At 48.3% G+C, this 12,287-nt stretch overlaps 1 protein-coding gene across 1 annotated transcript in view; it reads left to right on the forward strand.

The window, feature by feature from the left end:
• The window catches only part of kirrel3 (kirre like nephrin family adhesion molecule 3), a 131,434-nt gene that overhangs the window by 66,934 nt on the left and 52,213 nt on the right, over window positions 1–12,287 (forward strand). Inside the window, exons 7-8 of the mRNA XM_033049550.1 lie at window positions 1,661–1,859; window positions 10,607–10,714. Of these exons, the coding sequence (XP_032905441.1) occupies window positions 1,661–1,859; window positions 10,607–10,714 (307 nt within the window). The remainder of the gene's footprint in view (window positions 1–1,660; window positions 1,860–10,606; window positions 10,715–12,287) is intronic.

The raw sequence follows: 12,287 nt of genomic DNA on the forward strand, positions 1-12,287 counted from the left end.
CCATGTACGTGTCCAAATGTTTTTTAAACATTGTGATAGTGCCTGCCTCAACTACCTTGTTCCATATACCTACCATCCTTTGTGTAACAAAGTTGCCCCTCAGGTCTGTATTACATTTTATCCTCTCACCTTAAACCTATGTCCTCTGGTACCTGATTCCCCAACTTGTGGCAAGAGATTCTGCACATTGACCGGGAGCTAAGGAAGGCTATGGCATGGAATGTCTACATGGCCAAGGGTGGAATAGTGCATAGGGTACATACAGTGGATGGTACACTGGGTTTTGTGGATAACAATGGATCGGAATGAATGGGAATGATTGAGGTCTTTACCTTTGATCTTGGGAGACAAAGGAGCCAATTGTTCTTTGCGGAGGTTTGAGTTTGAGTTTAGTTTATTGTCACGTGTACCAAGGTACAGTGACAAGCTTTTGTTGCGTGCTGAGCAGTCAGCAGGAAGACATTACATGGCTACAATCGAGCCATCCACAGTGAACAGACACATGATAAAGAGAATAACTTGAATAACATTTGGTCCAGATCAAGCTAGTAAAGTCCAATCAAAGATAGAGATAGTCTGAGGGTCTCCAATGCGGTATATATTAGTTCAGCACTGCCCTCTAGTTGTAGGTAGGTTGATTCAGTTGCCTGGTAACAGCTGGGAAGAAACTGTCCCTGAATCTGGAGGTATGCATATTCACACTTCTGTACAAAGATCCTATAGCGGAGGATCCTGCTATAGGATATTTGCTTCTGTACCTTATGCCTGATGGGAGAGGGGAGAAGAGGGAGTGGGCAGGGTGTGACTTGTCCTTGATTATGCTGCTGGCCTTGCCAAGGCAGGGTGAGGTGTAAATTGAGTCAATGGAAGGGAGGTTGGTCTGTGTAATGGTCTGGGCTGTGTCCGCAACTATCTGTAATATCTGTGTTGGTCTTCAATGGAGCTGTTCCCAAACCATGCTGTGATGCTTCCCGATAAAACAAGCTGCCAAAGAATCTGACAGCTGATGGTCAGTTAGCCAATAGAGGCCATTCACAACGCGTTTCTGTGGCCAGGGAACGATCTGACCATTTGCCTCAATAACACAGGAGGAATCTTACCCATGAAAGATGCGACCTCATCCTCCATTGTGGCCCCTTATTCTTTCCCAGGAAGAATCTCAACCCAATGTTGACACTTAGAGTTGGTTACTTGCACTCAGATGACAGCTTGTTTTTTAAATTTTATATTTTAGGTCAGTTTCGTTTCAACATCAAGCACGGAAACAGGCCCTTCGACCCACCGGGTCTGTGCCGTCCAGCGATTCTGCACACTAACAATATCCTACAACACACTAGGGACAATTTACAATTATACCAAGCCAATAAACCTGCAGACCTGTACGTCTTTGGAGTGTGGGAGAAAACCAGAGTACGCAGAGAAAACCCACGTGGTCACGGGGAGCACGTACAAGCTCCGTACAGACAAACACCCGTAGTCAGGATCGAACCCGGGTTCTGGTGCTGTAAGGCAACAACTCTACCGTTGTGCCACCGTGCCGTCCAATTTTGGAAGATGGGACATCCATTACGATCACAACTGACACATAGTGGGGTGGCTGATGTTGGTGGAATGCAGTTGATAATTTAATCTGTTCTTTTGCTCTATTGGATACACCCAGGCCTGGTCATGGAAGGAGAACGTTCTGGAATCAGGGACCTCTGGGCGTTACACAGTGGAGACGGTGAGCATGGAGGAAGGAGTGATCTCCACACTGACCATCAGCAACATTGTACGTGCCGACTTCCAGACCATCTACAACTGCACCGCCTGGAACAGCTTTGGCTCCGACACGGAGATTATTCGACTGAAAGAACAAGGTGGGCTTTAGCAAGCAATTAGCCTTCAATCTCACCTGGCCAGTCAGCCCAGAGTGTCGATGCTCCATTTAATGTCCCATCCATCTTTGGATCTACAGTAAACCCTCGTTATAACAGACCATAGTAGGGGGATAATGGTATCTGTTATTGCTGATTGTCTGCTACAACCAATTAAGGGATTGAGGGAAGGAACAGGTGATGTTTTGGGTCAAGACCCATCTTCAGTCTGATGTCGGGGGGGAGCGGGAAAAAGAAAGAAAGAGGTGGAGACAGTAGGCTTGTGAGAGAGCTGGGAAGGAGAGGGGAAGGAGGGAGAAAGCAAGGACTACCTGAAATTGGAGAAGTCAATGTGTATACCGCTGGGGTGTAAACTACCCAAGCGAAATATGAGGTGCTGTTCCTCCAATTTGCGCTGGGCCCCACTCAGGCAATGTAGGAGACTCAGGACAGAAAGGTCAGATTCGGAATGGGAGGGGGAGTCGAAGTGCTGAGCCACCGGGAGATCAGGTTGGTTATTGCGAACCGAGCGGAGGTGTTGGGCGAAGCGATCGCCAAGCCTATGCTTGGTCTCACCGATGTAGAGAATTTGACACCTGGAACAGCGGTTGCAATAGATGAGGTTGGAGGAGGTGCAGGTGAACCTCTGCCTCACCTGGAAAGACTGCTTGGATCCTTGAATGGAGTCAAGGGGAGAGGTAAAGCGACAAGTGTAGCATTTCCTGAGGTTGCTAGGGAAAGTACCAGGGGAGGGGTGGTTTGGGTGGGAAGGGACAAATTGACCAGGGAGCAGTCTCTGCGGAAAGCAGAAAGGGGAGGAGATGGGAAGATGTGGCCAGTGGTGGAATCCCATTGCAGGTGGCGAAAATGTCGGAGGATTATATGTTGTATACGATGGCTGATAGGGTGGAAGGTGAGGACAAGGAGGACTCTGTCCTTTTTATGAGTAGGGGGATGGGGAGTGAGAGCGGAGCTGCGGGATATAGAGGAGACATATAAACATTGAGTATCATTGTACAAATAGAAACAGAGAGCTGCAGATGCTGGTTTAAACAAAAGGACAAGTAAGTCAGCTGGAGTAAGTCAGCGGGTCAGGCAGCATCTCTGGAGAACACGGATAGGTGATGTTTCGGGTCCAGACCTTTCTTCAGACTCTTGGTCTGGAACTGGGCCTGAAATCCAGGTGAGTTGAGGTGAGGATCGGCGGAGTCAATGATCGCAACCCGCGGGCAGCCGGAGTGCAGGTAAGTATCGGCGGTGGTGGCGTGCCTGGCCTGGAATGGGCCGCGGAGGCTGTGTGTGTCGGCAGTGGCGGCATATGGTCTGGTCTGGAAGCTGCCAGGGATGGAGTCGGTAGCACAACCTGGCAGTGAAGATCAGTAGGTCCATCCACTATAACCAACATCCCTATAAAACAAGTCTTTGTCTTGTTTGTGCCACCCACAATGTGTCACTCGCTTTTCCTATCTTCTTCCAAACGCTAGTACACAGCCTTCCCATTTTCACACATCCTACTCATAATTTTCCCGTTGTGGCGACAAACATCTTCCCGTCGCATTCCCACCTATATTTCCAAAGTTATTAATCCTTTAAAATTTAAATACATCCCCAAAAACTGACCCGTTTCGGAAAAAAAACCCGAGTGACATCACAATACACTCGCAAGGCAGGACGGGACACTCTGGGAGGGAGGGGGGCACTCCAGTGCTCGCGGTGAATGAGGAGTGGCGGCTGCTGCTGCTGGCTGCCAACTGGTGGGGAGGGCGGTGCCGCAAGACCTGGCTGGAAACGAGCCTGATGCTGGAGCTGGAGTGAGGGCCGAGCCCGGGGCTTGGGATGGGGCCGTGACCAGGGCCGTGAAAGAAGCCGCCGGTGGAACCAAGGACGAGCCTGGATACAGGGTCAGGGACGAGCCCAGAGATGAAGTTGGGGCCTGCACTGGAGCCCAGGCAGCAGCCGCGCTGATGACTGGAGTCTACAGCCAGGGCCGGGTCGAGTACGAGAACCAGGCCGAGTTCCAGGCCCTGACGCTGCTCTACGACCTGGGTAGGTCCTGGGGCAGGGAATGGGAGGGGGATGAGGGAAATGAGTGGGGTGGTAGAGGGAGATGGGGGGTGCGGTGTGGAGGAGGGAGGTGGGGAGGGGTAGAGGAGGGAAATGCTCCCTCCCTATCTACCCTCACTCCCACCCTCTATACCCCCTCCCTCTCTGCCCCTCTCCCTCTCTACCCCACTCCCCATCCCTCTCAGCAGCTATTAACAATATACATTAATGATTTAGATCAATGAATTAAAAGTAACGTTAGCAAATTTGCGGATGACACAAAGCTGGGTGGCAGTGTGAACTGTGAGGAGGATGCTATGAGGCTGCAGGGTGACTTGGATAGGTCGCGTGAGTGGGCCGATGCATGACAGATGCAGTATAATGCGGATAAATGTGAGGTTATCCACTTTGGTGGCAAGAACAAATAGGCAGATTAATATCAGATTAGGAAAAGGGGAAGTACAATGAGACCTGGGTGTCCTTGTACATCAGTCACTGAAAGCAAGCATACAGGTACAACAGGCAGTGAAGAAAGCTAATGGCAGTTTGGCCTTCATAACGAGAGGATTTGAGTGTAGGAGCAAAGAGATCCTTCTGCAGTTGTACAAGGCCCTGATGAGACCACACCTGGAGTATTGTGTGAAGTTTTGGTCTGCTAATTCGAGGAAGGACATTCTTACTATTGAGGGAGTGCAGCTTAGGTTCACGAGGTTTATTCCTAGAACAACTGGGCTTGTATTCACTGTAATTTAGAAAGATGAGAGGGGATCTTGTAGAAAGATATATAATTATTAAGGGATTGGACACGTTAGATGCAGGAAACATGTTTCCGATGTTGGAGGTGTCCAGAACCAGGGCCCACAGTTTAAGAATAAGGGGTAGGCCATTTAGAACTGAGATGAGGAAAAACTTTTCCACCAGAGAGTTGTGAATTTATGGAATTCACTGCCTCAGAAGGCAGTGGAGGTTGATTCACTGGATGCATTCAAAAGAGAGTTAGATAGAGCTCTTAGGGCTAGCGGAATCAAAGGATATGGGGAGATGGCAGGAACGGGGTACTGATTGGGGATGATCAGCCATGACCGCATTGAAAGGTAGTGCCGAATGGCCTACTCCTGCACCTATTTTCTATGTATCTATCTATGTAAGACTATACATGATTTCATTCAAGCCATCTACAGTATATAGATACGTGATAAGGGAGTAATGTTCAGTGCAAGGTAAAGGCAGTAAATTCCGATCAATGATAGTCCAGGTCACCAATGAGGTAGATTGGATACTCATCGATATTATTCCAGTTTGTGTCCGATAACAATCTGTCTTCAGCTCACCTTTTCTCCTTCTATGGCGCTGTCCATTGTGGCTCCACTGCTATCTGCCATAAAGGAGCCATTAAATTAGCTCATTCTACTCCAGAAGCCACCTCTGAAACATGGAGCAGCTGGGCCAGCACGGTGGCGCAGCAGTAGAGTTACTGTCTTCCAACACCAGAGACTGGGTTCGATCCTGACCTCGGGTGCTGTTTGTATGGAGTTTGTACTACCTGTGACCATGTGGGTTTTCTCTGGGTGCTCCGGTTTCCTCCCACATTCCAAAGTTGTGCTGGTTTGTAAGTTAAATGACCTGTAAAATGGCCCTGGTATATGGGATGGAACTAGTGTGAATTGGTGATCGCTGGTCGGCGTGGACTTGGTGGGTCGAAGGCCCTGTTTTAGAGATACACTGGCTCTGATTTAGAGATATACTGTATCTCTGAATCAGACTACACAAGGAACCCATCTTTTTCATTCCCATTGATTCTTTTTTCATTTCATTTCAAACTTCAAAGAGTCAAAGAGTCAAGAGTCACATTTTGCCTTAGTTACAAATGAGGGGTCACTCTTCCTTTCTCCAGGGATTTCACTGCTCTATTCAACTCCAAAACCCAGTATTACTTCGGTTGCAGCACCCTACTGCCCATTGGAAGCAAACCTGGAGCAGACATGCAACCACTCAGCAAAGCCTTCACCTTTTGATGCCCACTCCCACCACTGTCCTCAACCAATCCAGTTTTCCCTCTCTGCCACTGACCACATTTCAAATGTCCTAGTATGACAGTAGTTTGTTAATGCACCTCATATTTCGATAGGCAGCTTACACTCCAGCGGTATGAACATTGACTTCTCTAACTCAAGTGGCCATTGCTTTCCCTTGCTCGCCATCCCTCCCCCTTCCAACCAGTCTCACTGTTCCCCTGATTAAGTGTTATCTCTGTCTGCTTCGTTGTCAGCTTCTCCTAGCTAACAATTATCTAGTCTACATTTTCCTTTACCTTCGTCCCCTTTGATGTCTCATTTTCACACCTTACAATTCCTTATCTCTGTGTCTCCCTCTCCCCTGACTCTCAGTCTGAAGAAGGGCCTCAACCCGAAACGTCACCCGTTCCTTCGATCCAGATGCCTGTCCCGCTGAGTTCCTCCAGCATTTTGTGTCTCTGTTCATTGTGAACGAGCATCTGCACTTCCTTCCTACACAGTTCAAGCTCTGCCCTCCCATATTCAGAAGCCTCAGACATTTTATATCAGGAATTCCTTCAGCTATTGCTTCACGCCCATTCTACAGCCTCCCTTTCACTGCCCCCATCAGAGGCTAACCCTGGAACTCACTCTCCTCTGTTCAAATATCACACATCACAATTGACTTTCAAACTAAAGATCTCGATAGGATGTCGATATCTTTCATTTCCTTTATCCCCAGCCAGTCTGAAGAAGGGTGCCAACCAGAAACGTCACCCATTCCTTCAATCCAGAGATGCTGCCTGTCCCGCTGAGTTACTCCAGCTTTTTGGGTTCATCTTCGGTTTAAACCAGCATCTGCAGTTCATTTCTACACACAATGCAACACTTCATCTGCCCTGTCACCCATATCACAACCCATTCCAAGTATTCAATTAGCATATGTTTCAATTTACTTGACATCTAATTTGTTTCTAACTGATTAGTTTATCTGTTAGTATTTAATTAGTCAATATTATATTTATTGATGTGATAAACAAACTTCTGCTTACACTAAGTATGAAAGAAAGATATTTTCAAGGTGTATAAAATCATGGGAGGAAAGATGGGGTAGATGCACAGTCTCTTGCACAGCGGATGTAGATTTAAAGTGAAGGGGAAAAGATTTAATAGGAATCTGAGGGGTATCTTTTTCACACAAAGGGTGGTGGGTGTATGGAACAAACTGCCAGTGAATTTATGGAATTCCCTGCCACAGAGGGCAGTGGAGGCCAAGTCACTGGATGGATTTAAGAGAGAGTTAGATAGAGCTCTAGGAGCTAGTGGAGTCAAGGGATATGGGGAGAAGGCAGGCATGGGTTATTGACAGGGGACGATCAGCCATGATCACAATGAATGGCGGTGCTGGCTCGAAGGGCCGAATGGCCTCCTCCTGCACCTATTTTCTATGTTTCTATGTTTCTAGGAGGTAGTTGAGGCTGGGACTATCCCAACGTTTAAGAAACAGTTAGACAGGGACATGGATAGGACAGGTTTGGAGAGATTTAGACCAAGCGCAGGCAGGTGGAGCTAGTATAGCTGGGACGTGTTGGCCGGTGTGGGCAAGCTGGGCCGAAGGGCCTGTTTCCACACTGTGACTCTATGACTCTATGGTGAATGTACCTCTGAAGGAAGGCGATCTCTCCTGCTCACCTCCCTAGCAAAACCCATTCCTTCTATTCGCCATCCCCTCCCCTTTCTCAATGTTCCCAACAAAGTTTTTCCACTCCCAATATTTCCAAGTTCTCAAACGTTACCTCTCCTGATCTCTTCACAGATGCTGCCTGACCCGCTGAGTAATTCCAACGTTTTCTGCATTTATTTTAAACACTTCCGGGCTGAAGCTAACTTAAACCACAAGTATCAACCTTTCCTCGTAGACTCATAGTCATACAGAACAGCAACAGGTCCTTTGGCTCAACTGGTCCAAGATGCCTCATCTAAACTGGTCCCATTTGCCCAAATTTGGCCTATATCCCTCTAAATCTTTCCTTATAAAGTATCTGTCCAAGTGTCCTTTAAACGTTGATATTGGACTTGAATGTGGGCAGTGGGCTGTGGGCAGGTGCTATAGACCTGCACAGGAAGGTAGACGCTCCTGCCCCCATGAGTCTCGGGCAGATGGGGCTTGTCAGCCTGGGAAGGCAGTCCATCTAGGAGAGGGAAATCTCTGATTTAAAACCTCCACTGCCTTGTGGCCATATCCAGTCATGGAAAAAGCTCCTGGAGTAAACGTCAAGAAAATCCGGAGTCGGAGCCCCAAAGGCAGTTTGTCGTTGTCTACAACCTCGCTCTGGCAGCTCCTGCGATGGCGCTGTTGCCAAACTGTAACGGCCCAGCCGTTCCTTTGGATGGATCAGTGACGTGGCGAGGGGGGATGTGCTGCATGGGCAACAGCCTGTCCTCCATATGACATCGCACAGGCTTGCATCTGACCACACATCGCCTGCAAACTAGGATGCATCACCCATGTTCAGTCATGACCGAGGGGGGGGCCTACTACTGTACTTAGAGTCATAGAGTGATACACTGTGGAAACAGGACCTTCGGCCCAACCTGCCCACACTGGCCAACATGTCCCAGCTACACTAGTCCCAGCTGCCCATGTTTGGCCCATATCCCCCCAAACCTGCCCTTGTCATGTAAATAAACGACGTAATCTGGCAACTCACTCCTTACACCGACTTGTGTGCCTGTCGGGATCCTATTCAATCTTCCCCTCTCACCACAAACCTGTGCACTTTAGTTCTTGATTCTTCTGGGAAAAAGCCTCTGTACATTAACCCTACTTATAATTCTCATGATATCTATCTATCTATCTATCTATCTATCTATCTATCTATCTATCTCTCTCTCTCTCTCTCTCTCTCTCTCGCTCTCTCTCTCTCTCTCTCTCTCTCTCTCTCTCTCTCTCTCTCTCTCTCTCTCTCTCTCTCTCTCTCTCTCTCTCTCTCTCTCTCTCTCTCGCTCTCGCTCTCGCTCTCGCTCTCGCTCTCGCTCTCTTTCTCTCTCTCTTTTTGTTGCTTGCTTTCAAGTCAAGTCAAGTTTATTCGTCACATACACATACGAGATGTGCAGTGAAATTAAAAGTGGCAATGCTCGCGGACTTTGTGCAAAAAGACAAACAAACAAACAACCAAACAAACTATAAACACAATCATAAACACACACATATTCTTTTACATATTAAATATCTGGGAGTCCACATCTCTGAGGATATGACATGGACATCACACGCCGCAGCACTCGTGAGTAAGGCAAGGCAGCGCCTTTACCACCGGAAGTCAGCGGAAATACTAAATGGTTACTATCAACCAGTCCACAGATATAGGATAAAGAGTATAACATTTACTACAAGACGAAGTCCAATAAAGTCTGATTAAAGATAGTTCAAAGGTCTCCAATGAGATAGACACAAAGTGCTGGAGAAACTCGGCGGGACAGGCAGCATCTCTGGAGAGAAGGAATGGGTGACGTTTTGGTTCGAGACCCTTTTTAAGACTGATGTCAGGGGAGAGGGAGATACATAGATAAAGAAGTGTCAGATGTGAAAATAGGACAAAGGGAATAGAGATCAAGGAAAATATAGAATAGATCATTGTTAGCTGGGAGAAGGTAACAGCAAAGCAAACAGAGATAAAATATAGTCGGATATTAGTTGGAGAACTAGGAAGGGGAGAGATGGAGAGAGAGGGAAAGCAAGGGTTACTTGAAGTTAGAGAAGTCAATGTTCATACCACTAGGGTGTAAGCTTCCCAAGCGAAATATGAGGTGCTGTTCCTCCAATTTGCGCTGGGCCTCACTCTGATAATGGAGAGTGGACAGAAAGGTCAGTGTGGGAGTGAGAAGGGGAGTTATAGTGTTTAGCAACTGGGAGATCAGGTAGGTTAAAGCGGACTGAGCGGAGGTTTCAGCGAAACGATCGCCGAGCCTGTAGATGGGAATTCAGGACCACACTATAGCTGGTGATAGGATGATTCAGTTGCCTGATAACAGCTGGGAAGAAACTGTCCCTGAATCTGGAGGTAAGTGTTTTCAAACATCTGTACCTCGTGCCTGTAATGAGACGGGAGAATCGGGAAAATGTGACTGTGAATCTTTGACAGTCTCTGCACTGTGTTTAGCTGTGATTTCCAAATGCTGCATTGAGCATGTGCAGGAAGGAACTGCAGACTCTGGTTTAACCACAGATAGACATGAAATGCTGGAGTAACAGTGGGACACGCAGCATCTCTGGAGAGAAGGAATGGGTGACGTTTTGGGAACATGTTCCCGATGTTGGGGGAGTCCAGAACCAAGGGCCACAGTTTAAGAATAAGGGAAAGCCATTTAGAACTGAGATGAGGAAATACATTTTCACACAGAGAGTTGTGAATCTGTGGAATTATCTGCCTCAGAGGGCGGTGGAGGCCGGTTCTCTGGATACTTTCAAGAGAGAGTTAGATAGAGCTCTTAAAAATAGCGGAGTCAAGGGATATGGGTAGAAGGCAGGAACGGGGTACTGTTTGTGGATGATCAGCCATGATCACATTTAATGGTGGTGCTGGCTCGAAGGGCCAAATGGCCTCCTCCTGCACCTATTGTCTATTGTTTATTGGGTGCATAGAGGGGAGTGTCAGAGCGGGCAAGGTTTCACCAGCAGTTGGTCATGCCCGCTGTGTTTTCTTCCCACAGAGGCCCTCTCATTGGCAGTCGTTATTGGTGTGGCCGTCGGAGCTGGAGTGGCGTTCGTCGTGGTCTTTGCGACCATCATGGTCATCTGCTGTTCACGTTCACAGAGAAGTAAGTGTCCGAGTCAAACTGGAGTTCACATGTCACAGAGGTAACCTACATTGGGCTGCGCAGGAAGGAACTGCAGATGCTGGTTTAAATCGAAGACAGACACAAAATGCGGGAGTAACTCAGCGGGACAGGCAGCATCTCCGGAGAGAAGGAATGGGTGACGTTTCGGGTCGAGACCCTTCTGTCTGAAGAAGGGTCTCGACCCGAAACGTCACCCATTCCTTCTACATAGGGTTGACGGATTCCGTGTGTCGGCGAAGCCATGGCCACCAGGATCGAGGGTACAGAAGTATGAGGGCATCTTCTTAATGATGGCAAATCAGGAAACCTGGCATAAGCTGTTTAAAGGAAGGGGGGGGGGGGGAGGGTTCTGGGCGTGGGGGGGGGATGTTCTTCAGAATGGTCTCGACCCGAAACGTCACCTATTCCTTTTCTCCAGAGATGCTGTCATAGGTATTGGGGAGAAGGCAGGAGAATGGAGTTGAGAGGAAAAAATGGATCAGTCCATCTATGACATGAATGTGAACTCATGAACTCTGGGTGCACCAGAGGTGTGCTCACCTTGGCAAGGTGTGGCCCAGAGACAGGTAGGGTGCAGACATTTACATTGCAGGGACAAACTGGTGAACTTGGCATGGATGCAGATTGAGACGTTATAGAATGTTAAAAGGTTTCTGAATTATATATGCAACCAAGGGCAGCACGGTTGCGAAGTGGTAGAGTTGCTGCCTCACAGCGCCAGAGACCCGGGTTCGATACTGATTACGGATGCTCTCTGTACGGAGATTGTACGTTCTCCCCGTGACCCGCGTGGGTTTTTTTCCCAAGATCTTCAGTTTCCTCCCACACCCCAAAGACGTACAGGTTTGGTTAATTGGCTTGGTATGAATGAAAAATTGTTCCTAGTGTGTGTAGGGCAGTGTTAATGTGCGGGGATCGCTGGTCGGTGCGGACTCGGTGGACCACTGCGCTGTATCACTAAGCTAAACTAAACTAAACTAAACTAAGCAAAACCAAACCAAACTATTTTCTCCTAGCTATGTGGGAGGTTGGTACAACCAAGAACAAGCTGTCCTAATCTTAAGGTACACAAAAATGCTGAAGAAACTCAGCGGGTGCAGCACCATCTATGGAGCGAAGGAAATAGGCGACGTTTCTGGCCGAAACCCTTCTTCAGACTGATGGGGGGGTGGGGTGGAGAAGGAAGGAAAAAGGGAGGAGGAGGAGCCCGAGGACGGGGGGATGGGATGAGACAGCTTGAGGGTTAAGGAAGGGGAGGAGACAGCAAGGACTAGCCAAATTGGGAGAATTCAACGTTCATGCCATCCGGACGCAAGCAACCCAGGCGGAATATGAGGTGCTGTTCCTCCAATTTCCGGTGTTGCTCACTCTGGCAATGGAGGAGACCCAGGACAGAGAGGTCGGATTGGGAATGGGAGGGGGAGTTGAAGTGCTGAGCCACCGGGAGTTCAGGTAGGTTATTGCGGACTGAGCGGAGGTGTTCGGCGAAACGATCGCCCAACCTCCACTTAGTCTCCCCGATGTAAATCAGCTGACATCTAGAGCAGCGGAT

Source organism: Amblyraja radiata, chromosome 33 (assembly GCF_010909765.2).
Source record: "Amblyraja radiata isolate CabotCenter1 chromosome 33, sAmbRad1.1.pri, whole genome shotgun sequence".
Taxonomy (NCBI): domain Eukaryota; kingdom Metazoa; phylum Chordata; class Chondrichthyes; order Rajiformes; family Rajidae; genus Amblyraja; species Amblyraja radiata.